We start from the raw sequence: 26,757 nt of genomic DNA on the forward strand, positions 1-26,757 counted from the left end.
CCTTTTTTTTTTTTGTCCTGATCATGCTGATTAAACAACTGGATTTTCAGAAAACTTTTTTTTTTTCAGAAGCCTATTTTTAATTAAATTCTTACGTGACACTCTTTGACATCTCAACATTGTTTCCAGATAGAAAATGTTTCTCATTTCAGTTAAACTAATAATATCATTGTATACTAATTGCTTTAAACTAGACAATCTATCTGCACAGGTTAAAAATATACAAAGACATCCATTTTAAGAAACACAAATCAAGCAGCACCAATTTTATTTTATAGCATTTATTATAGTAAAAGTTGCTCTTGTAAAACACTAGTGATTTTTGGTCCATATCTTATTTTCCATTTGATGTTAAAACATTTTACATTATTTACAAAATAAATTGCAATATTTATGATACATAATTTTTTTTCCTGACCTTTGGAACATTATTACAGTTTCAAGTAACTAAAAAAAATAAAAACATGGCGACTAGATGTACTGAAAAGTATATACTGAACATATTTAATCACCACAGTAATTTAAAAGTCCTGATCTTTACTTCTTAAGATTAAAATTCATTAACATGAAGTCATTCAGGAATCTCTGGGATTTCTCTATTATCCACAATGAGAGTATGAATAATCCCTTCTTTCCGCTTCCCACTACTGACAGCCTTTATGTAACAGTCATGGTTCCCAATACTGAAGTGAGTTTCAGTTCCGTCATCTACAAACTCACCCTGGGCAAACAAAAGAAGGAGGAATTAGTGTTCCAGAAACATTTGTCTTTGTCTAGAGCATTAACATCACCCAAAAAGGGAGGTATAATGAAGTACATATTAGTTCAATGTTAAACTTGGCAAGATTAAAGTTAGAAGCTTGTATTTAGATGCTGTTACGTCTCTGTTATGAAGGTTTCTTATTTGTACCCCCTACAATCTTTAAGAATCTTAAGTTTCAGAGAAAAAAAAAAAGTGTACCTAATGGCTATGTGTCTATAACATACACTATGTAGACAATGTAGACCATTTTCAAAAGTAAAAATAATAAACCTGATAGCAAACATTTATTAGTGATTTATTCTATACAAAGAATGGTTTACATGCATTATTTTATTGCATCCTCACAATAACCTGATTGGAGTACGATTACTATCCACATTTGATATGTGAGGAAACTGAGGCACAGAGTAGTTAAATTACTTGCTGAAGGCCCCAGTCAGTAAGGGATGGAGTGTTCTTAACCACTCTGAACATCTGATTCCCCAGTGTATAAGGTGGCTTACAATAAATACATTAAAAATAACATAAAACCAAACACTACTGAGTCTAGACTTGCTCTGTCCAGTACAGTAGCCACTGGCCACATGTGGCAACTGAGCATGTAATGAGGTGGGTCTAAAATGAGATACTATGTTAAGGGTAAAATATACACTGGATTTGGAAGACTTAGTATGAAACAAAGAATGTAAAATGACTCAGTAGAAACTTTTTATATTTATTACATGTTAAATGATAATATTTTTGATATACTGATTTAAATCAAATTTTTATTAAGATGAACTTCACTGTAAAACTTCTGAAATCTGGCTACTAGAAAAGTTATATATGAAGCTCATATCTGTGGCTCATATTTCTATTGAACAGCACTGATCTAGAGTAAAAAGATAGGGGCCAAGTGGTACAGAGAAGGAATGAAGAACAGGAGGCTTAGAGGATAAAAGTGGATTATGCAAGCAAGCACCATCAGACTCACAACTTGGCTATGAGCTTCCTGGCAGCCAAAGCAGACAGAGCAAGGCCCCGTAGCTAACATTATCTAACCAAAGAAAGCACAGGAGGCATCAGAGAGGGAAGCTTTTTCTTAGCTCTGGGAAGAATCTGGCCAACACGGAGGTGTACTGACCACAAGGACTGGGGGTGCTGGCCCTGGAGTCTAGTGTGTTCTTTTTACCCCTTTTCACATTGAGCTTTGAAAAAATCCCTCAGGTCATACTTCTGTAAAAATCAATTTAGAGGGCAGAGGAAGGGTTGAGTAATACAATCCTTGTCAGTAGCTTCTTGGTAATTTGACAGATACATGGTCTTGGTCACGGTGCTTTGAGATGAAAAGGAAATGGAGAAAATAAGCCATAACTCACAGGCAGCAAGAGCAGGTGTGCATAGTGCTGGGGAAGACTGCCCGGCAAACTAGGTCGTAGTTACAATGAGGAGGCAACTGGGTGAGACAGAGCTATTGTCCAAACACTTGTGGTTTCTTGTCAATTACTGAGGAACAAAGACATTGTGGATGGACATTATTTTCAACTCCCTACTTATTTACAACCACATTCTTAAATCTCTCTTTACATTTGCACTGGAGAATTCCTGGAGGGTGGAAGGAATGTGATCCCAAACTGCAGACTCCATCTAGGGAATTCCAGGGTAGGAAAGGGAGAATAGGAAGGACTAGTAGATGTGGCATCGGGGCACACAGTAGGCATGGAAACTTAAGCTGGTCCAAAAGGAGACATAAAATACTGAAGAGCTCTCCAAGCCTCTCTGCATAAAAGTCTCGATGGGTAGGTTTAACCCAGAGGGTGGATCAAACTCTGGAGGATCAATTTTCGAGCCCTGGTTACATTTCCCTTCAAGAATTAAAACTAGGATTAATAAAGAGAAAAGCATTAATCTTTGTAACCTTTGATTTCTGGCTTGGGCACTTCCTTAGAAGCAGATTGGCTATAAAACCCAGCTAGTCTGCTGAATACATTCATCCCAGACCTTCCCTCCAAGCACATCTCCTCACCTTCCCAGACCTACAATAGAGAAGGGAGATAACAGCAGCAACCACAACTTGCAACTAGCTAAACTGTGCCGGGGAAGAGACCTTCTCACGATCTCTAGCCCTGGTGTTCACGTCTGAAGCCATGAAAGGGGACACCAGGGCTGGTATACCACCTGCTTGCCAGCTGACCCCAGAACACATGGGAATTTCCACCCAAAGATTTCAGCTCCTGCTTCCACACTCCCAGCTGTCCAGGACCGCCTCCCCTGCTTCACTTCCTCCCCTGCTGTACATACCATTACTTCCTTCCCACTTGAGATGCACTCCTATATTCATCCCACCACAGCCCTAACAGTGCAAGCAGCAAAAGCCCAACACACTGGGGTTTGGATGGGGATTTCATTGTGCTTGGCTTCAATGGGTGGGGTAGCCTCTTAGCACTGCTACTCTACAAATTTCACTTGTCTTCTGGGGTTCGTGACAGTGCCCTTTCCTACCTGCCTTTGTGTCACCTGACATTGTGTGCATCATTTCTTTTTCACAATCTTTGCTTTTAGAAAAGTACTATGTGCTTTTTGAGTGTATGGTGTAAAGCCTTCCTATTCAGAGTGTGACCTGTGGACCAGCAGCTCTGGCAACACCTGAGGACATGTTAGAATATGCACTTTAACAAGATCCCAACTGACTCTATGCATGCAAGTTTGAGAAGCAGTGGTATAAAGCACCTCTTTAACCTGGATAAACACAGGAGGACTCAACCTTTGGGGAGGACTTTTTTTCTTTCTTTTTTTTTTTTTTACAAACCCTTGTGTCGAGGACTGACTTTCAATAAGTTTGCAGCAAGGGAGCTGCTCTGCTAGGTACGAAACCCAGACCCAAAAGGAGATCGTCTACGAATGGTTTAGCACCAGGGTCCTCATGAAACGGGCGTGATGGGCGAGGGGGCGGCCACCGTTCTAGCCGCGCGCCCGTGTCCCAGGACGAAGGATTCTCCGCACCGGACCCCGGTCCCGACGTGCAGCAGGTTGCGCTGTGCTGCACCGCGCCGGGGAGGATTTTGTAAATGTGGGAACTCTTTTCAGGGTAGAGGCTGGTCCAGGAGAGGAAAGGTAGAGTATGAGCTTGGTGCCACACATAAGTTGTTACCAAATTCTCACTGCCCCAGGCACTGCCCAGGAAAGTTCTTCAGATTTTGGAGTCAGTATTACTTCATCTCTTTTTTGTTTTTAACCAAGAGGACCTTCATTACTTATAAAATCTCCAGTTAGGAAACACAGCAACATTTCAATGGTCACTCACGCACATGGTGAGGGTAATCAAAAGGTCAACTTACTGCTGTCTCCATTTTTTTACCATTGCACCATACATCCATAGTGTCTTTTTCTGTAAAAGTAACAGATGAAAAAAAAATTATAATCTGTGATTTAAAGTTAACACTTCATTATTTTAAGAAGAGTCTGTTACACTGGATTTTGAAAACTCCATTAATTCCATTCATGGCTTTGAAATTCTTCCAAATTTGAAGAAACTGTGTTTATCTTTTGTTCGCAGACGAAATAAAAATGAAAGCAATCTTCTAAGAAAAAATCATGATCCCAATACAAATTAATGAAAACTTGTTAAAGAAAATCTTTAAAGGAGGATGCAGACAAATGAATGCGAAGAGGGACCTTTCCACACAGAATGTCTTTTTTTTCATATCATCTGAAATGTTTTAATAAAATTTTAAGGTCTCGTTGTGAATCAAAGAAGCGTTTACACACTCCCAGGATTACAATGTGTTTCCATTTAGGATACCAATATATTTTAGCAAATTAAAGAGTGTTTTTGGCCTTTTAAAAACATACGTACTTTAAGTAATGCAATATTTGACCTTATCCCTTTTTTATTTTTTGGATTATAGCAAGTATTGCTTTTCTTTTTTTTATTGGAGTATAGTTGATTTACAATGTTGTGTTAGTTTCAGGTGTACAGAACAGTGATTCATTTACACACACACACACACACACACACACACACACACACTTTTTCAGATTCTTTTCCCTTATAGGTTATTACAGAATATCGAGTAGAGTTCCCTGTGCTATACAGTAGGACCTTGTCATTTATCTATTTCATATATAGTAGTGTGTATTTGCTAATCCCAGACTCCTAATTTATCCCTCCTAGAATGTCCTCTAACATCAGTGACTAGATGATTCCTCCTGCCTCTCACTAACCCGACTGGATGATGGCACAAAGAGACCGCCAGAAAAGGCTACCCTGCTGTTCATACAGGATAGATAGCAATTTAGCCTTAAATTTCATACTGGATAGCACAGTAATCTCTATTCATTTTGTTATGGTTTCACTTTGAGGAAAATTACTGGATCATAAGAAAAAAATATAGGCATAGTACTTGACAGACTGTTCAGATGACAGTGCTGACATGATAGAGCAAAATGCTGCCACGATACACTCGGGCATTAGCTAAGCGGCCGCAGCTCACTCCAGGGGGGTGTGTACATGTGTGCGCATGTCACAAACGCATATGCATTTTGGGGAAGGATCCCTAGAGCCACTTGTGAATGTCAATGTCCCAGGGAGTGGCAGGTGGGAGGACTGCACTCATTAAGCAGCCAGAAGACGAGCTTTGGGTGTTATAACGAAGACTAGAGAGAAGCGGGACCTGTGTGTGCATAGTGAGCCCAGGGGTCAAAACCTGCCTGGGCCCCAATGTTCACTGCAGCACTATTTACAATTGCCAGGTCATGGAAGCAACCTAAATGCCCATCAACAGATGAATGGATAAAGAAGATGTGGTGCATATATACAATGGAATATTACTCAGCCATAAAAAGGAACGAAATTGGGTCATTTGAAGAGACGTGGATGGACCTAGAGACTGTCATACAGAATGAAGTAAGTCAGAAAGAGAAAAACAAGTATCGTATTTTAACGCATATATGTGGAATCTAGAAAAATGGTACAGATGAACTGGTTTGCAAGGCAGAAATAGAGACACAGATGTAGAGAACAAACTTATGGCCACCAAGGGGAGAAAGGAGGGGTGGTGGTGGAATGAACTGGGAGATTGGGATTGACACATATACACTAATATGTATAAAATAGATAACTAATAAGAACATGCTGTATAAAAAATAAATTTAAAAATTCAATTCAAAAAAAAATTACATGCTTTCTTCTGGTAATTGTTTGCATTTAAATTTCAAATCATTAAAAAGTACTATTCACGGGCTTCCCTGGTGGCGCAGTGGTTGAGAATCTGACTCCTAATGCAGGGGACATGGGTTCGAGCCCTGGTCTGGGAGGATCCCACATGCTGCAGAGCAACTAGGCCCGTGAGCCACAACTACTGAGCCTGCGCGTCTGGAGCCTGTGCTCTGCAACAAGAGAGGCCGCGATAGTGAGAGGCCCGTACACCGCCATGAAGAGTGGCCCCCGCTTGCCACAACTAGAGAACGCTCTCGCACAGAAACGAAGACCCAACACAGCAAAAACATTAAATTAATAAACTCCTACCCCCAACATCTTCTTAAAAAGAAAAAAAAAAAAGTACTATTCATATTTAAAAAAAAAAAAAAAACAAACCTGCCTGGGTGTCAAGGCTGGATGCCTTGACACTGACAAGCCGTCTACTCCAGGAACACGGTCTCTTCTCCCTGCACCTCGAGATGTGAGCTTCACTTAGAGAGTGGAGAAAGGACTTTGAACTGGGCTAGAGGGAAAGAGAAGAGCAGAGGGGCCCAGGAGGTATGGGAGGGGAAGCCCAATGGCAGCCTGAGTGGGGAGCATCTACGGCCACAGTTGTGGGGAAACCCAGCTCAGCCACCTGGATCAGAGCACAGGGTGCTCAAATAAACCATGACAGTGGTGACAATCGGAATTTTATTTAGTGGGCCAACTGAATGTGTACATGTACTCAGATTTTCTATAATAGCTGTTATTAACATGCCTCTGAAGAACATTGCTAATCCAGAAGCCATAAAAGAAAAGGGGTAAGTAAATCCGACTACATGAAAGTAAAAAAGATTTCTGCATGATTAAAAAAACACATGCATACGTATAAGCAAAGTCATATAATAAATGACAGACTGGGAAAAATACTTGAAGCTCACAATACAAAGAGCTAATTTTAGTAACAGAAGGACTCCTAGCAATCAAGGAGAAAAAGACCAACAACCCAAGAGAAAACAGGTCAAAGGACACGTACAGGCATTATCAGAAAAGAAACACAAAAGGACCGTAAACACATGAAAAGAGGCTCAACCTCACCCAATTCTGAAAGAGGCAAATAAAAAACATGCTGAAATACCATTTTTCACCTAAAAGTAAAGTAGCTGGTGAGCCACTACATTTCTAAACACAACACTGTAAAATTCTGGAACATAAAGATGAGCCCCCAAAAGCTTCCAGAAAGAAACAACTAATGAGATTCAGACTGCATAGAACTTCTCATTCAAAACAAGGGAGAATAGAAGACAATGGAACAAGGCTTTCAAAATTTCTCAGAGGAAAAAAACTCCACATTTTAAAGCTAGAACTCTATACTCCACAAAAATATCAACTTCATATAAGGTTCATATAATATTTAGCTCCTAGACACCCTTTATTAGGAAATCACTTAAGGATATTTTCCAGTAAACAAAGGTAAAACTGGCAGCTGTGGCATTCAATAACTGATGGAACTAAAGCCAGGGTTCCATGAAAGCAAGCCCAGGACAGCCACTGGGCAGCAGGCCTGGGAAGCAACTATCTAGTTTTGAACAGGAAGTCAACAGACGCCCAAGAATACTGTCATTAAGAATGAGAAGTTTTCAAAGCAATAGATAATACGAGTAAAAAATGCAAACAGACATTAGGAACATGAGCGAAGAAGATATATTTCCATTTCCAACAAGAAAAGAGAAAAGCCACCAGAAGAGCCTAGAAAAACAAATGACTAAAAAAAAAAAAAAAAAAAAAAAAACAAGGTCCAATTGTGAAGTAAACAAAAAATGAGGTATAATTTTGAGAAACTAGTAGATTATAGAACAGAAAACTCACTTGACCTTGACACTAAAAACAACTTCCTTTGAGTGGCACAGGGGGTGTGACAATAATACAGAGAAAGAATGTAACCGTGGCCCACTCCAAAAATATTTACAAAATCACAATAATATAAATGTTATTTATTGGTTTTTAATTTTAGAATCAACCTATAGAAAAAACACAGGAGAACACAGTTATGGCTACAGAACAGAATACAAATATTAACTACTCTGATGATGTCAAAGAAAAGGTAGAGAAGACAGAAGTTGAAGGTGGTAAAGGTGGGAGAGGAGCGGCGGGGGAACTGTATGTTCACAGCCTCATCTTACTCAACAGGGGATGAAGTAAATTTGAAAGCTGATGATGAAGATGGTGGTAGTGGTAGCAGAGGCATGAATTTTTTACTGTCTCCAAATTTCCCCTGCTAAAACAGACAGGGCAACAGAACAGAACCAAAGACCCGATAGACAGTATCTACACCACAAACTCTACAGTACCAATAGGTGGGGGAACCACGGGCAACTCCAAGACCGTAGCTGTAGTGTCGGCAACCATGCAGAAGGAAGCAGAGGGAAGCAGCAGAGCCTCTGGTGGACCTAAGAATCCCCAGACAGCAGTCCCGGTTCTAACTGGAGTGTTCGGAGTGGGGATGTGTGAAGAGCAGCTGAACTATAAGGGGTTTTACATCTGACAGTGGATGGGGTGTGGGAGCAGCTGGAGGGGTCTGAAAAGGCTACAGCAGTCTGGGCCCCAGGAACCCTCAAACCAACCCGCCGAAGCTCCCTTCCAGTACAAACCCCACACTGAGAAGGTGGGAAGACAATCCAAACTGAGCCCCCAGGGAAACGAGAGTAAAAGAGAAAATCTAGAAAAAACGGGGTAAGCAAACAGCAGCCATCTCAGAAAGTGTGCCCCAATGATTTTTAACGTCATCCAAAAACGACAGAAAAGGGAACTCAAGAACCTGAAGTTTAAAAAGTTACACAAAACCACACTCCCTTCTATAAATTCAGAAAAACTAAGATCATATAAGAATTATCAAAGAGAGGTACTGAGCTCTAGATCCACACAAAATTGTAAGAAAGAAGAACAGACTACCATCATTATAGATAATAGAAGTATCAGAAAGACATGCTTACATGAAAGGTAAAGCTGTAAAATACTACTTCAAAACGAGCTGAAAGAAATTAAGAAAATCATACAAGATATGAAAGAATGACTAAACAATGATTAGAGAAACTCTGAGAAATGAAGTATAGAACTCAGTAAAAATTAGAAATAAAAATAATTTCATAAATGAGGACTCAACTAAAAGGAACACAAAACAAACACAATAAATAATTTCTTAATAGAAACAGAAAATGAAGAGGAGGAAAATTTTTTAAATCAAAAAGAAATAAAGATGAAAGTACAAGTCACAGGCTGGAAGAAAATAACTGCGAAACATATCCGATAAAGAATGTGTATCTAAATATCTTTGTTACATTTTTAGAATTATTGACTGACAGGAAGTATTTAAATGGCAACCTAGACATCATCTTTTAAATATAACTGAAGCCAAAATGGTTGAAAAAATTAATCTGCTTTTTTCTCATGATAAGTAAATCTCATAATGCACTAAAGATTATGGTTCCAATTTTTTTAACTCGTTATCTAAAATATACTAAGAACTCTTAAAACTCAACAGTAGGAAAACAAACCACCCAACTGAAAAATGGGCAAAAGCTCTATAGAAACAGCTCCCCAAAGAAGATACACAGATGGCAAATAAGCATATGAAAAGATGCTCAACACCACATATTATTAGGGACTTGCAAATTAAAAGTGAGATATCATTACACACTTACTAGAATGACCAAAATCCAAAACACTGGCAACACTGCTGGCAAAGATGTGTAGTAACAGGAACTCTCACTCATTGCTGGGAGGAACACAAAATGGTACAGCCATTTTGGAAGACAATTTGGTGGTTTCCTATCCTCTTCAAGAAAAATGGACCCAATTTCTTTAATAAATAAACCATACAGGAGTTTTTTGGTTTCCTTTTTTTTTCCCAACTATGTGCATTTATTACCTGATAAACATTTTTCATTCTTAAAAAAAAATTTTAAGGTATTTTCTAGCATTCAACTAGACTATATACTATGTTTTTTAATAAATTTATTTATTTTTGGCCGTGTTGGGTCTTCGTTGCTGCATGCAGGCTTTCTCTAGCTGCGGCGAGCAGGGGCTACTCTTTGTTGCGGTGTGTGGGCTTCTCATTGCGGTGGCTTCTCTTGTTGAGGAGCATGGGCTCTAAGTGCAAGGGCTTCAGTAGTTGTGGCACGTGGGCTCAGTAGTTGTGGCTCGCGGGCTCTAGAGCACAGGCTCAGTAGTTGTGGCGCACAGGCTTAGTTGCTCCGTGGCATGTGGGATCTTCCCAGACCAGGGCTCAAACCCGTGTCCCCTGCCTTGGCAGGCGGACTCTTAACCACTGCGCCACCAGGGAAGCCCTAGACTATATACTCTTAAAAGACACAGACAAAGTCTCTTCATTTATGGATCCTCAAGGCCTGGTACACAAACTGCCCTTTAAGAGGTTCTCAATATTACCTAATAAATGAATCAATGAATTAATGAGATGATCTACATAGTCTTAACTTAGTGATATGAGAAGCAGGAAATACTAAGAGTAACCAGAAGAGTGAAAAGGTAGTAAATATTTGTCTTGCAAGTTTTGTAGGCCCAACAGAAACTGAGAACACAGATGGCAATCTATAATAGCAGAACTTAGCTCAAAGAGCAATGGCTTACTTTTTATTTTTTAATCTACTTTATCTGGACTGATGATTTTGATCTGCTGCAGTCCTAAACCTATTGCTATCTAGAGAAAAATTCCCTTTTTACTGATGAATCTTTAATTTCCAACTGCCTTTAGACATGGTTTTAAAGAGAAATATCAAATAATAACAAATGTCTACATCAATATTTCTTTCTTTAAACCCAAGTTTATAATCCTCGAATCCATCACTATAAAATCTGGCTCTCATATTTTCCATATAAATCAGTCGATTCAATGAATACTTCATTTCCACAGGACACGTGAGAAATATAACTGCACTTAACATTCTCTCCTATTCAAAGCTCCCATAAAAGGTCTGGACAGTTAGAGGAACTAATTAAATGGCCACCATAAAAAGCCAACAAATTCTGCAGAAACGGCTCTCACTTACCCAGCACAACTCTAAAGTCCTCACCATCCAAATGTAATACCCAAGTATTGGTGGTTTTTGATCTGTTCTCCATATACTTCTTGAGACTTTTCCCATTAATTTCCAGAGTATATTCATAAGCAAACCCACTGACAGCATCTATATTTATGCTTGCTTTCATCTTTGAAGCTCCAACACAGAAGGTTTCTTTGCCCACTAATTTGAACATCCATTCTTTTCTTATCTCTTCCTAAGTAATAAAATATAAAAGTTGAAAACACATAAATGGAAGAAAATTTAATATTTTCACGATACAAAGGTTTTAGAAAATAAAGTCATTTTAAGTTTAAATATTAGATGTTATAGTCTATGAATTGCACAACTATTATTAGTTTACTTTGTATGGCAAAATGATACAGGCCAATATATAAAGATAACCACTGTAAGAGAAAAGCCTTGCATTCACATATGAAGAATCTACATTAGCAAAATCAAGCTTCCCTGTACACCATATTTACAAAGTAACAGTTTTTCCTACCTTCCCATCTACATATACCACTCGTTTGCCTGATGTGGTCCCATGTTCGAATTCAATCTTATGGACTCCATCACTTAAAGCAACATCCCAAACAGCTACGAGATCTGTCATTTTTTCCAGGCTGTAAGGAGGGCTAAGGGAATAAAATTAAGCAATTATAATAGGCCAAAACAGTAATAGAATAACCAATTAATCCTTCCAAGGTGAAAATATCAGATTTCAAAAAGCCCTGAAATTATAAAATATTAAAGTGATATTAGCTAAGAAAGCCTACTTACAGTACATGTAACTATCTTCTCCCTCTTATGCATTCTTCTTTTAAGATGAAATTACTATATATGGGTATATAGTCAGATAATTCCAAAGTCACCTTAATATAATAGGATTAAGAATCAGTCAGTTTATCCACGAAAGTATTCTAAGCTAGGCCACAGAATAATGCTTGGAAAGGTCAGTAAAAAGTTTCTACTTCTCCCTCCCGTCACTTAAAAAGCACAGTATTTAATTTTGGTTTTACTTTTTCAGATCCAATCACTCTAAAGCAAGAATTCTCAAAACATTTTATACTTAAACCAATAACTAGGGATTAATTTTAACAAAAAAGTTTCTAATTTATAATACTAAGACTGAGGAAAAAAGAAGTCATGGAAGAAATGTTCTATAATAGATATAAAAATGTTATGGAAGATAGTAATCTTGTCATTATTATAGGAAATCTTATTAAAATATAAAGGATTCTGTTTTGTCAAGTTTCTGGCACAATTTAATATAAAATATATATTATATGTGTGTCCTATGTGAATAACCTGTTATGTATAATGAATATGTAACATGTAAGTACTATTTTGATACTGATATAGATCTTTAGCTTTGAGAGAAGTAACATTTATTACAGCAATAATGATCATAGCTAACAGTTATTTAGTACTTACTGTGTGTCAATCACTGTGCTAAGAGCTTTATATATATTAACTCAAAGAATCCTCACCATGAGGTGGGTACTATCATTATCTCTATTTATAGATGAGGAAACTGAGGCTCAGAGAGGCCAAGGGCTTGTTTAAGGTCACAATGACAGTAAGTGGCAGATGGGATGTAAACTTAGGACTCTGGCTCCAGAGTCTGTCTCTTGACTACATCCTACTCTTCATTCACTCTAATCTCCTCTGTAGGGTCTAAATCAAAGACAGTAAATGGATTTTATATCATTTTGAAGTGACTGCCAAGAATTTTGTGCTGAGATGGATTTGGAGACCTTACCTCCAGGTCCTATGGGAAAGGATGCCACATTAGTGCTGGCTACCTCCATGCCAGGTGTTTACCACCCTTGCTCGAAATCACAGAAAAGCAAAACTATGTGTTCTGCAATATTACAAAATGTGTCCTTTAAAAAGTAGCCTGGATAAATACCTCTCCTGAATGATTAAAACTTTCTTGAAATTTTCATAGCTAGCTTTATTGCAATGCAAGACATTTACCTTTCGTCATCTTCAAAGATAGGACTGTCATCTCCAGATGCCATGGTTGGCAAAACAGTCTTTAATCCAATTAGCAGCCAGGAAAGAGAAAAGGAGAATTGCAGCAAAGAAAGACTGAGAGCAACAAAGATGACATCTGCAAAGAGTTTTTCTAACCCTGCAATCCATTTCTTAAATTGCACGCAGTTTCTGATGAAACAGCGTTTACATACAATAGAATTGCAATATCTAATTTTCAGGGAAAGAAGTTAAATCACGCAAATTAGCCAATCATATTTTTACCTGTTATGGATTTATAATTTCCTAAAACCAGAGAATAAACTCTAGTTTATGCCACTGAACTAGGGAAGCCAGGGAAGCCCCCTGAACTGTATATTTTAAAATGGCAAATTTTATGTCATATATATTTTATCACAACTTAAAAAATTAATACTGTAATATATAAAAAGCCCATTGAATTATACCCTTTAAATGGGTGAAATGTATGGTATATGTGTTAAGCTTGCAAGAAGCATCCAGGGATACGCCAGTTTGCTTTCTAAGAGCAAACGTAATTTGCCCACTTACTCAAGCCCACTTAATTTACTAGTGCCAATAATGAATCCATAAAAGTTACGTAGTTTGCTCAGGTCACTAGAAGAGCCCAAGCCAAAACTGAAGTCCAGAACTCCTGTGTAATTAACTAAACAGTATCTGGGCTGTAATGCTAAAATCAGAAGCACACATAATACTCACACACATAGGAAACCCCCCACATTTGAATATTTGGGATTAACAGTTGTACCCCTGCCAAACCTACTGAAAAATAATTTCAACTATTTTTTGCTCCCAAGATCTACTCCAGTCTAGCCTTTTCTGTATAGATGTCCAAGGGTGCTCACTCCTTGTAAAAAACGGGAGATTGACAATCGTTTTGGTCTGGAAACAGCCAGAAGCCACAAATTGTTTTTTAAAAGATATTAAGGGCTTCCCTAGTGGCGCAGTGGTTAAGAATCCGCCTGCCAATGCAGGGGACACGGGTTCGAGCCCTGGTCCGGGAAGATCCCACATGCCGCGGAGCAACTAAGCCCGTATGCCACAACTACTGAGCCTGCGCTCTAGAGCCCGTGAGCCACAACTACTGAGCCCAAGTGCTGCAACTACTGAAGCCCGTGCGCCTAGAGCCCGTGCTCCGCAACAAGAGAAACCACCGCAATGAGAAGCCTGCGCACCGCAACGAAGAGTAGCCCCCGCTCCCCGCAACTAGAGAAAGCCCGCGCGCAGCAACGAAGACCCAACGTAGCCATAAATTAATTAATTAATTAAAAAAATTTAAAGATATTAAAGACCTTAGCATCCATAAAAGCGATCCAGCAGGCAAAGAAAAGCTAAGCATTTTGGAATGAAAGCTAAAGATTCAAAACACACTGTACCCAAAATAAATCCCTCGTTTTTTTAGCACCTTATATATTTGTGGATTTTTCTAGTCTTAAAAATATTTCTTAGGGGAACTTCCCTGGTGGTCCAGTGGTTAAGGCTTTGCCTTCCAATGCAGGGGGTGCGGGATCCATCCTTGATCGGGGAGCTAAGATCCCGCATGCCTCATGGCCAAAAAACCAAAACATGAAACAGAAGCAATACTGTAACAAATTCAGTAAAGACTTCAAAAATGGTCCACATCAAAAAAAATCTTTAAAAAAAATTCTTAGGATATCTCCTATGAAAGCGGAGGGTATCCTGCAACTATCAAAGCAAAGAGAATACATAGCAATAGAGTAAGCCAACAGCATAATATAAACTTAAATAAGCATCCTTTGTAAATCAGAGTAGATTTTGGGATATCATTCAAAATTTGCTCTACAACTTTTAGAGACTCTAGAAAGTTCAGTAATTCAGCAAACTTGAAAGAACTGCCCAATTTTCCATTATAAGGAACTTCAAATATTATCACACTAACATAAGGCATCGTACCATATTAATTATAATTATATTTCATATAAAGTATAAAAGACAACACAGCAAATTAGAAAGGTTAGAAATCAAGATCACAGAAAAAAACTTTTTCCCTCAACTATCAACATTCACTTATACATTCAACATTTATTTATAGAGTATCAGTTTAAGGTGTTGAAGAAGTTTTGGAAATAGTGGTGACGGTTGCACAACATCATGGATGTACTTTATGCCACTGAACTGTACATTTTAAAATGGCAAATTTTATGTCATATATATTTTACCACAACTTAAAAAATTAATACTGTAATACACAAAAAACCCGTTGAATTATACCCTTTAAATGGGGGAATTGTATGCTATATTAATTATATCTCAACAAAACTGTTTTAAAAAAAAACACCCAGGGCTTCCCAGGTGGTGCAGTGGTTGAGAATCTGACTCCTAATGCAGGGGACATGGGTTCGAGCCCTGGTCTGGGAGGATCCCACATGCTGCAGAGCAACTAGGCCCGTGAGCCACAACTACTGAGCCTGCGCGTCTGGAGCCTGTGCTTCGCAACAAGAGAGGCCGCAATAGTGAAGAGGCCCGCGCACCGCGATGAAGAGTGGCCCCCGCTTGCCGCAACTAGAGAAAGCCCTCGCACAGAAATGAAGGCCCAACACAGCCAAAAATAAATATAAAAATAAATAAATAAATAAAAGATTACTATATAAAAAAAAAAACACCCAGGTGCCCTGCCAGTAGTGTTTCTTGGAATATGATTACACCTATAACCAAGAGATGATCACAGCTGTCCATGTATCTGTCTCACACAGATCTCTAAGCTACAAATTGGACTTAATAAACACATGTCATATTCTAAATTTATCCATCATACATACATTTAATTATCACGACCATGTGACCAAACTGGAAAATGATTATTACAAAGAAAAATCCCCTGTGTTTCAACACAAAGTTTTAAGGATGTAAATAAAAAGGATGGAGAAACAAATTCCATTTATTTTCACTGATAAGGACAATGTCACTCACTCACTTGAAACTTTACATGTCTTCAAAGGAAGCTTTCTGAGTATCTGGTGACATACCCATCAGCATAATCCTTTAAAATCCCTCCCCTAGCAACCCAGCATCCATGTATCAGAAAGTATGACAAATATAAACAGTTTCCACTGTTCATCTAACTAACCCCAGCTTGAATTTTGCTTTAACTTAGGTTTAGTCGTATTGGAGACTGTAATGGTTTATCCAAGCTAAACCTAAGTCAGTTTTAAAAATTACTAAGGTACTCACAGTTCCTTTTCAGCAAAGCTCTAGGTAAGGCCAGCTACAAGGCAGGTCAAACTTAAAGAGGTGTTGACACCGTCCGGCGGGTCCCTTGTGAAGCACTGGGATCTCCAGCAAAGTCTGTCAGAAAGCTCCCTAAGCCAGGTGTTCCCAAATGCGAGGCACAAAAACGGAAATAACTTTTCCGAGGTGCATTTTTGCAACGTATACCACAAGCCTTACGAGGGATTCTCTCTACACAAATAATCGTGCTCAAAAAACCAGACGGAACAGTGCTCAACAAATTGCTTTTTGTAATAGCTAAGAACTGAAAACCACCTGTATGCTCACCATCAGAGAGATAATCCATTATGTAAATCACAGTCCTGTCACTCAGCGAGCGTCAAGCCCCGGCCAGGCGCGGTCAACCTGGCCCCAACACAGACTAGCGCGGCCAATGAAAAGGATGGAGAAAAACATCGAAAGCCGCGCGCAGACGCGTGGGATGTATTAGTAAGACACAGAAGCCGAGCTGCGGCACTTTACGATCCATGTTCAGCGAAACTGCAGCTCGCTCATGCTTGCAGGGAAGAGGGGACTGGAAGGAAATACACCTTAATGTTAACCCGAGTGTCTCCCGGGAGAGGGGGATCGGCTCCTGCGCTTCCTTGCTTGTGCTTTTCTGCTCCACTTTTCCGACGGCGACAAGTATGAATTTATACTCGGGGAGAGGCCGGAGCCGCGGGTCGCGGGGTCTGGCCGGGTAGGGGGGCCCCGCCGCCCACCCCGGTCCCTGCCCCGCCCGCGGCCCGGCCGCCGGGAGACACCAGGAGCCCCCTCCCCGCCCCCCGTGCGGGCCCGGGCCTCACCGCAGGGTCGCCAGGCCACGGAGACACCGCCCACCGCTCGGCGCGCCCGCCGCCACCGCCGCCGCCCGGAGATGGCGGCCGCCAGCGCCGCGGCGGGGTCGCCTGGGGCTGCGGGCAGGGGCTTCCGGGGCGGCCGGGCCTCCCCACCTGAAGTGTGGGGCTCACCTGAGCGCTGTGGGCCGCGGCGGGGCTCTGGGCCCAGAGACCGGTGGGTTCCGCCGACTCGGCCACTTAGGCAGCGTGGCCTCGTCCCGTCGCCGAGAACCAGACGCAGCCTCCGCGGAAGCGAGAGCTCGGCAGGCGCAAGTCCCGAGCGCGCCGACTCTCTGTCGCGCTTCAGGTCCCCAGGGGTGCCCCGCGCAGGCCGCCTTCCTCCTCCCCGCGCGGCGACCCAACCCCGCCCGCGGCGACCCAACCCCGCCCGCTTCTCCCGCCGCCGGCGTTGCGTTCTCACCCCCTCCCTAGGCTCCTCGGTAAGAAACAGCGGATAGCCGGCGTTGGTCGGACGCCGGGGAAAACCAGGTGGGCCAAACCCCCCTACCTGCTCTGTAGCCGCGGGGCAGGTAAATCCGATCGTGGCATTCGCTCCTTGAAACCCTGTAAGGCTGCTGGCTATTTCTTTAAACATCAAAACTCCTTAGGGTTGGCGCAAGGCCCTGTGTTTGATGTTGCCCCTGCCTCCTCTGGCTTCATTTAGAGCCTCAAATGTTGCAAAGTCCTTCTCACCCAGGGCCTCTGCACGTGCTCTTCCCTCTGCCTGGACGCTCCTCCCTGCCTCTTCCCTTAGTTAACCTCCATTTTGCTGTTGAGATTGTTCTTCAAATATCATTTCTTAAGGAAAACTACGCTGGCCCCTAAGGCTTGCAACACCTGAAATTCTCCTTCTCAGCTCCATTCAGGGTGTGCAAGTATTCTTTGTAATCTTTGCTGAATGTGCAGTGTAATTGTACACCGAGGTCCGAGAAGGCGGGACGGTGGCTGATGGGTCCTCACTCTAGCATCTCCCACGTCTGCACAGTGCAGGCTTGTATTAGGCTCTGATAAATATTTGTTAAATGAATGAATGAAGAGCAGGCCTGAGTAATGTTTTAGGTGGCCTCGATTTTTTTCACATTAAGGAAGAGACAGCATCACTGCAGGGAGGGAGGACCGTGGGTGAGTGGGCCATCTGAGAAGAGCAGTGAGTGGTCCCTGTGGAGAGTGGGCCCCAGCAACAAAATAGAGACATGTGAAGGGATTCTCCGGGGGTCCTGGGGCTCTGAAGATTTGGAGGAACAGGGACATCTAGGCCCCATTGTGTAATTTCTTCCTGCAGCTTGATGTTAACGTTAAAAAGGATTGTTTCACCTCTGGGATTGGTAGTGAGGGTGCTGAGCAAGTATGTGAGAGAAGGGGAGTTGGGAAACAATAAAGAACAATCTACTGATTAGGTCAACCTGTCTGCAGAGTAGTAGACTGGATTTCAGAGAGCACTGATTTCTTGTTTGCCACCCTGTATTGAAAGCTCCCTGAAGACAAAGACTTTTCATATTTGTGTTTTTTTCTGCACTAGTGTCCTGAAAAGAGAGTTTTCAATAAATTATTGTTAAAAGAATAAATTAGGGGGCAAAGGTAAAAGGCCTCAGAGTGGTGATTTCCAGAGATGAGACAAGGCTAGCTGAAGATACCTCCCTAATTCCTTTCTCCCAATCCTTAGTTCTTCTGAGAAACAGCTGTGAGTTGTTGGGCTAGGACCAGGAAACCCTGGTTGGGCAGCAGCTCAAAAGTATTGTTTAATGAAGAATCATATTTTCTTGTAAAACTTTGGGAATCAGAATATCTTTTACAAGACCAATGATGTGTAATTTATCGAATGCTTGCTTTGTGCCTTGTGTGTCATTGCCTGTCGTTCTCACAACAGTCCAGTGATTATACTTACACCCATTTTGCAGAGAGACCCAAAGCCCTTCAGAAGTTGTGGAGCCAGGCCTGTGGGATTTGAAAAGTTCATATTAACAAGGCCTGTTATTAGAAAAGTATTAATTGTGCATGAACAGAAATATAGGTCCTGTCTTAGAGGCCTGGGGAGCCCCTCTTCCCAGGGGCCCCAGAATGTAGTGGGGGTCAGCCCACTCGTGAAGTGTACCCAAGTCTGTCCCCAGAATAGGCGAGGCAGTCAGATTTCTCCACTGGCTTCTTCTGTGCCACTGTTTCTTCCTTGGGTATAGGTTCTGGGATACCTGGAATTAAGGAACACACCAGTTTGGGCTGCATTTTCTACCTACTCATTCCCTGGGTCCAGGACACTGGAGATAGGAATAGTTGCTTGTTATCAAACAGGATTGTCATGGAAAGAAATAAAGTCTGAACAAAATACTGTGAAAGGTATTGAACTGAGTGTGAAACGTACTCATCTGGCTGATCCTGCTTTTGACTTTATTTCCACTCTCAGAGTGTCTTCTTGTTACCCAAGAAGTACCTAAATGTTGCTCTAACCTCTTAAGCTGCCTCTCACCAACCTGCCCATGGAAGTCAGTGATTTATGTTAAGACAGCAGCTAAAAGTGCTTTCATTCACAATAGTCCATGTTTTCGTCGGGCCTCCATTGGAAAAGGAAATTGTTAATGGATTGACTGATTTTCTGAACTTACTACTTAAACAGCATGAATGGACATCAAAATAAAAGGGAAAGGGCTTCCCTGGTGGCGCAGTGGTTAAGAGTCCGCCTGCCAATGCAGGGGACACGGGTTTGGGACACGGGTTCGTGCCCCGGTCCGGGAAGATCCCACATGCCACGGAGCAGCTGGGCCCGTGAGCCATGGCCGCTGAGCCTGCGCCTCCGGAGCCTGTGCTCCGCAACAGGAGAGGCCACAGCAGTAAGAGGCCCGTGTACCACAAAAAAACAAAAACAAAAAAAGGGAAAAGTTGCATAATCTGATACCTACAGGTTTAAAACTTTCCATGCACCCTTCCAGTGTTGGTCCAGCGTGACTGTTGTCTGTGTGTAAAAGGAAGAGGCACCAGTGCTTTTCAAACGGGCCCGGGGTCCAGGACTATGGCCTCAGAGGATTGTATGTCAGCACCAGTGCCAGGAACCACAGCCTCCTGTTGCCAGCCAGGCTGCTGCTGCTGCTTGGGTCTCTCTCCTTCAGCCCATGGAGGCTCTGGCTCTATCTACACAAAACACAGAAAGTGGAGAAGCAGCGAACCAAGGTGATTTTGTAGAACTTCAAACCAGAAAAGTTTGACAATTTCAGGAGGAAATAGGTTTTGGTCTGAGTCATCTGGAGAGCGGGGTTTGTAGATACACCCTTAATTAGAGCAAAGAGCCAAAGGAAGGCACTTTTTAAGTGCCTAAGGATCATTCCAAGGCACATGTTCCAATTGCTTAAGACTAGAAATCTATATCTAGTTTATTTTGAGAAATTTTAAAAATATGGAAAAGTACAGAGAAAAATACCCATATTCCCACCGCCCAGAATTGACCATCGTTAAATATTGGCTCAATAAAAAAAAATCCCAGTAGAAGACAAAGCCCTACCTGACTTTCACCCACAGCACCATTACTTTCTTCTCCTCCCCAAAGGCCAACGTTCTCATGGATTTGGTGTGTTTGCTTCCAAGTCCACCTTCTATAGTTATATAGAAATTATATACATGAGTACATGTTTTAGGGCATGATATAGTTCTGCCTTAAAAAAGTATTTACATGGTACCATGCATGGCAACTGGGAATTTGTGTGAGAGCGGGACGGGATTATAGGAAGCCACCCTTTGGAATTCCTGTTGTTGCCAGAGCTGATCCTGGTCTCTGCTCACAACCCTTCAACCCCCCACCTTTAGCACGAGTTTACCTAAATCTTTAAGTTAAAGGGTCCAGAGATAAGAAAGGAATCTATAAACAAAAAAAACAGAGGGAACCAGCTGGGACCAAGATGGTGATGAATCTGACCTACAACAGACCCTGAGTCTCATTATATGTTGATTTAACTACCTTAGCATATTAAATGATACACCCTACCAGCCACCAGGGCTGGACTTTATAGAACAAAAAGGATCAAAACGGGTGGTATGCCACTCCTTTGGAAAAAGCCCTGCCCCTTCCCTGGTAGACTTACGCATATGCCCCCCTATCATTAGCCTCACTCCTCCTCCCTTTGTCTTTACAGTACTTTTTTTTTTTTTTTGGCCTCTCCTGTTGCGGAGCACCGGACCTGCAGGCTCAGCGGCCACCACGGCTCACGGGCCCAGCCGCTCCGCGGCATGTGGGATCTTCCCGGACCGGGGCACGAACCCGTGTCCCCTGCATCGGCAGGCGGACTCCCAACCACTGTGCCACCAGGGAAGCCCTACAGTACTCTTTAACATTACAGCCCTCTTGCCAGGTGGGTGAGAAGATGATCTGTGAACTTAGTTCCCCGCTTCTCTATTCTTTGGCCACTGAATAAAGCCTGTGCTGTGTTCATCTCAGCTTCTGTTTCATTATTCACTCGAACCCAAACGGAAAAAGAACCCTCCCCTGACAAGGCAGAGAGCCTTGGCCGGGCTATGGCCTGAGTAGGGTCCATACAACTTAATTCAGTAACAGTATCACCATCATCACATTTATTCACTATTCATTGACAATCTCTTATATGGCAGGCAGCGTGTGAGGGGATATGACAACGAGAATCACTGATGGCTTTTCCCCACCCGTGAAGTTTACATTCTAGTGGAGAAGACAGTCACAAAAATTAGCAAACGGATGCAACGAGGTAGGTTGCCTCCACGATGGCTCCCAGAGCTCCCTACTTCCTAGTATCCACATCCTTGTATAGCCCTTGTCCAAGTGTTAGCAAGGTTGGTTTGTGCAATCAGTAGCATACAGCAGAAGTGATGCTATATCACACCCAAGATCAGGTTATAAAAAATACTTCAGCTTCCGTCTTAGGTGCTCACACATTCTCTTCATCACTTCCTCTGTGGGAAGCTGCTATGTATGTGGACACTCGGGCAGCCTGTGGAGAGGTCCACTTGACAAGGAATGAACTAAGGCCAGCCAGCAACCACGTGAGTGAGCTTGGAAATGGATCCTTCAGTCCGCTTGAACCTTGAGATGACTCTAGCCCCGGGCCAACCCGTTGAGTGCACCATCACGAAAGAGTCTGTCCAGACCATGCAGTTAGCCTACTCCTGTATTCCTGACCCACAGAAACTTCCAGGTAATAAATGTTTGGCTTAAGCTGCTATGAGTAGGGGTAATTTGTTATGCATCAATAGATAACTAATACAGAGACAGGTGAAATAATTGCAAGTTGGAATAAGTGCCTACACCAATCTTACAGTAGAGCAGATGCCCATTGGTTCATGGAGCCTGAATGCTGGTTTCAGATCCTGGATCCTGGCTCAGCCACATACTAGCAGTGTGACCTTAGCAAGTCATTTCTCTAAACTTCTATTTTCTAATTTGATCATTTGTAAAACAAAGATAATAACGGTACTTACATTAAAGTTGTGAAGCGTCAACAAGTTAGAAAATGAAAGTGCTTAGCCCAGAGCCTGACACATTGTAAGGGCTCAATTCATTTAACTGTTGTTATGCTGTATGGATTCTTAAGCATTTGTTATTAATATATTTACCTGAGCTGTTTGCTTATTGTCTTTCATACTGGAAAATGGCTACTGAAGGTGAATGCTGCTGTATAAATCTGACTCAGATTTAACAATATAGTTCAACACTGTATTGAGCACCTACTATGTGCCAGGGACTAAGCTAGGTACTGGAAAAAGATTAGTGAGGTATGATCCATGTCCCCATAGGTCATACCTCCCCAGGGGAGGCAGAGCAAATGTATTAGTGTAATAAAGGATTCTAAGTCTAAAAGACTTGTGAGTCGAAGAATCTGCAAGAATTCTTCACCAAATGCCATTCATATTTGCTATACTTCTTATTGTGGGGAGGCACCTGATAGTTCTATACTCAGGAGAAAATTTGAGAATCAGTTTAGAAATTTAGAAATAGATCTATTTTAATTGCTAATGTAGGCTATAAATTACACTGCGGGGGACTTCCCTGATGGTCCAGTGGCTAAGACTCTGCGCTCCCAATCAAGGAGCCCGGGTTTGATCCCTGGTCAGGGAACTAGATCCCACATGCCGCAACTAAGAGTTCACAAGCCGCAACTAAAATATCCCTCATGCTGCAACAAAGATCATGCACACGGCAACAAAGATCCCACGTGTTGCAACTAAGACCAGATGCAGCCATATTAAATACATACATACATAAAACCTTAAAAAAATTATACTGGGAAGTCAAAACACAGAGGAAAGCAGTACGACGAAATGAAGATTGGCTTTGGATCTCAGCTTAAATGTCACCTCCTCAGGGAGGTCTCCTGTATGTAACCCTATTCTCTTCCTTCATAACAATTATTATAATTATATGCTTATTTGTATTCCATATTTCTCTTGCCAACTATACTGTAAGCTCCATGAGGGTGGGTTTACTCACCACCGTAGAACGTATCTAGTTCAATCCGTGGTACGTAACAGGTGCTTAATAAGTTTTTGTAAATGAACGAATGTTAAATGAGTGTTAGAACCATTAGAATCCTGGTGGGTAGATGAGGTCCACAGAAGACTCTTGAGACCAGTGCAGCAGGATGCTGACCTAAAGGCTGAACTTGTGTGCAGGGCCCTCTCCTTTTCTGGCAGAGAGATGCTAGAAAAGCCTTAGGGGTTCAGAAGAAGGGATTCCTTTGGAGGACAGTGCTCTAGAGCTTCCTCCCCTCCCCTTGCTACATACAAAATCCAGGAGTGATGGGAGAGAGGTTCTATTGTTAGGAATTAGAGAATAAACAGCCTTTTTTGCTTTGAAGATTGTGAAGGATACTGGTGATCATCCGTCTAGCGTCCATTTTCCTCTTGATCCTTACAGAACTCCAATTTTACCCAAGTAGCCATGTTTCCTTCTTGTAATCCATGTGACTCAAGGAGCACCCACCCCAGAGGGTAAACTTTTCCTTGGTAACTTGGTAAACTTGATATCCTGTACTTTCCAATAACTTGTCTTGGTAACTTGTTGAACCACTGCATCAAACAAGTCCAAAGTCTATCTTGCCCCTGGACTTCCTGTTATGTGAGATAATCAATTTCCTTATTGCTTAAGAAGACAGTTTGAATCAGATTTTTTTTTAAAATCAGATTTTGTATTCTATTTGCAGGCAGATAATCCTAATTGACCAATGATGTTTGGCCTCCTAGCTATAATTAGGGCAGCTACACTCAGAAAAGTGGGTAAGTCACCATATTACCCTGGAAAAGTCAAGCAGTGAGACTGTTTGTGTTCCAAGTGTTAAAAATGAAAATCTGCCAACCAGGCTAGTGTGAATAGCTAAGTATGGAAAGGGCAGGGGGTGGCGGTGGGGTGAGGACATGTTTGCATGGGGCAGACAGACACAGAGATCAAACTCATAGTGGCTCCAGCTGCCTGGAAGAAGGCTGAGTATGGGCCTGAAAGTTGAACCCTAAAAGCTGTGACCCTGAGACCTCCTTGTGAGAGACACCATGCCCTCCGTGGGAGATCCCTGTTGGCCTTTGTGGGACCTGCTGTGCTACAGACTTGCATCATTTGACCAATTGGAAAGTACAGGTTGCGAACAGTGACATCGTGTGGCTATCAGATGCAATGACAAAGGCCACCAGGCCTTCCCTTCAGGTGTGTCACAGCTGGATTTTCCTTTGGGAATTTTTGGATCGCTTAACCTGCTATAAGTTTTTGAAAAAGGTGGGAAGGGGCCCTATTTGTAGATTCTGAATTTATTAAGGTGATACAGAGAGGATTGAGATGATTTCCTTTTGTGGAGAAAAAGAACACTGATCATATTTGTACACTGTGGAGCCCTCCCCCCGCCTTTTTTTTGGTTTTTTTTTTTACAGTTTTTACTTATATATCAGGATGCAAGAAAGTTAGGCTTGAAAAGACCCAAACAAAAGCCTTTTCATTTTATACTCCTTTTGAAAACTCATCTATGGTTCCCCATCGCCTCCAGTACAAAGTCCCAGCTCCTTAGCACACCTGCTAAAGGCCTTCCTTCTCTGATTCTCCAATGATTCAACATGCTCCTCAGCTTCCTCAGGAAGCCCATTATATTGGCCAATGCTTTGGGAGTTAGGTTTTTGGGGAGGGCAGATATGAGCTGTACCAAAGAAGTCTAGGTTTAATTACAGAAAGATAAAAAAAAAAGTAAGGTTTACTGAGAACTTGTGAACTAGGCATTATAATAACGTGCTTTGTAGTTATTATCTTAATTTGCACATGAAGTTTTCTCTAAATACTGATAGGGACAGAGTAAACGGCCAAAGTAGGTGATTAAATAGTTAACTCCACTAGGGAATTGTAAGGAAAAAGTATGGGAGACCCCTGTAAGTTAATGATCACTCAAGAAAGCAGGCTTGCTTAGCAACAAAACCATGCATGCAACAGAAGCATGACTTGCCCCAAAACAAAACAGTGGTGGCATGAGACACACATCCTGCCCAGTGAGGTCAGTAAATTAACGATTCCTAGGACATGCTTCTCTGTGCACACTAAAAACAAAAATATAAGGAAAAGGTGACATTATACTGAAACCCGAGATGATTTATCATATTTTAGTATATGTTACTGCCTTTTTGCTCATTTCCATTGCACCATGACAGTCCCAGTTCAACCATGTGGGGACAAGAAAACTCCTCCACCTGATGTGGAGGTGGAACTGATGATGGAAGCTTGATATCTACTCAAGAATGAGGAAGAAGGTGGTCTTCTTTTTCTTTGATTATAAAACTGTAGCCCACTAAGTTCTCGGAGCGGCATTCCCTTGCCCACCAGCTTGTAAGCCTCGCAAGCGTCCTACTCTAATAAAACACTTCTGATCTATCACTTTGCCTCTCAATGAATTCTTTCTGTGCTGTAGGTCCTTGAACCCCCTCTCCCGCCACGCATTTCTGCCTTTCCTATCTGTATTGCTGGGGAACTCTTCACCGTTCAGAATCATTCTTCTTATGCATCTCTCTAGGTTTGTAGTTCTCTACCTTGGCTGCACATTGGAATCACCTGGGGAGCTTTACAAACTACCAATGCCTGGGTCCTACCCAGCAGATTCTGATATACTTAACTTGGGGTCTGAACATTGTTTCCAAAGCTCCCCAGGTGATTCTAATGTGCAGCCAGGGTTGAGACGCACTGGTCGAGGAAGACTTCAGGGACCTAGGTAAATCCTCCTTTTCTTTCCCTTCTGTGCCCTAGACACCTTTCTCTGATCATGCCTATCACACTGCACCTTAATTTCAGGGTGTATACCTATCTCCCTAACTAGATTTTGAACATCTCCAGCCAGACACTTTTGCATTTTTGGAGCTCGATGTATGGCCTGACACTTCGTGGAGATTTGGAAAATGTTTAATGGGAGGGTAAAACGTCATCAACAAACACTTACTTGCGTCCTCCAAATGCCAGGCGCTGCACCGCTCAGCCAGGTCCTGAACATAGAGAACACGCTGACGTGACCCGCAGGAGCTAGCAGACACGACGTGTGTGTGTGTGTGTGTGTGTGTGTGTGTGTGTGTGTGCGCGTGTGCGCGTGCGTGCGCGTGCGTGTGTGATCCAGGTAAGTGAGAGAGACAACTTGAGCCAGAGCCTATTTTCAGCTGCAATGGAAGTGCGCAGGCGCAGACGACAAAGCCGGCCCGGCACACACA

The 26,757-nt window shown here is 42.0% G+C and overlaps 1 protein-coding gene across 10 annotated transcripts; it reads right to left on the reverse strand.

The window, feature by feature from the left end:
* Positions 1-271: 271 nt before the first annotated feature.
* On the reverse strand, positions 272-17,882 carry FAIM (Fas apoptotic inhibitory molecule). 10 transcript variants are annotated; one of them, XM_067737678.1, is made up of 6 exons: positions 17,597-17,882; positions 12,986-13,044; positions 11,508-11,640; positions 10,991-11,219; positions 4,081-4,130; positions 272-721 (listed from the first exon to the last, which is right to left on the reverse strand). In XM_067737678.1, exons 1-6 carry the CDS (start codon positions 17,681-17,683, stop codon positions 572-574), a joined length of 708 nt encoding a protein of 235 aa, XP_067593779.1. In that variant the 5' UTR covers positions 17,684-17,882; the 3' UTR covers positions 272-571. The 10 variants fall into 10 exon arrangements, with proteins under 10 accessions (XP_067593779.1, XP_067593781.1, XP_067593782.1 ...); XM_067737680.1 differs by lacking the exon at positions 17,597-17,882 and adding an exon at positions 17,221-17,360; XM_067737681.1 differs by lacking the exon at positions 17,597-17,882 and adding an exon at positions 17,056-17,102.
* Between the last annotated feature and the right edge of the window lie 8,875 nt (positions 17,883-26,757).

This window comes from Pseudorca crassidens, chromosome 5 (assembly GCF_039906515.1).
Source record: "Pseudorca crassidens isolate mPseCra1 chromosome 5, mPseCra1.hap1, whole genome shotgun sequence".
NCBI lineage: Eukaryota > Metazoa > Chordata > Mammalia > Artiodactyla > Delphinidae > Pseudorca > Pseudorca crassidens.

Coding starts and splice junctions, on each gene's coding strand:
- FAIM (XM_067737678.1), bottom strand. CDS start 17,683: ATGTTTAAAGAAATAGCCAGCAGCCTTACAGGGTTTCAAGGAGCGAAT. Junction 13,045..17,596: donor GCCCCGCGGCTACAGAGCAG/GTAGGGGGGTTT, acceptor ATTGGATTAAAG/ACTGTTTTGCCAACCATGGC. Junction 11,641..12,985: donor ATCTTTGAAGATGACGAAAG/GTAAATGTCTTG, acceptor TTATTCCCTTAG/CCCTCCTTACAGCCTGGAAA.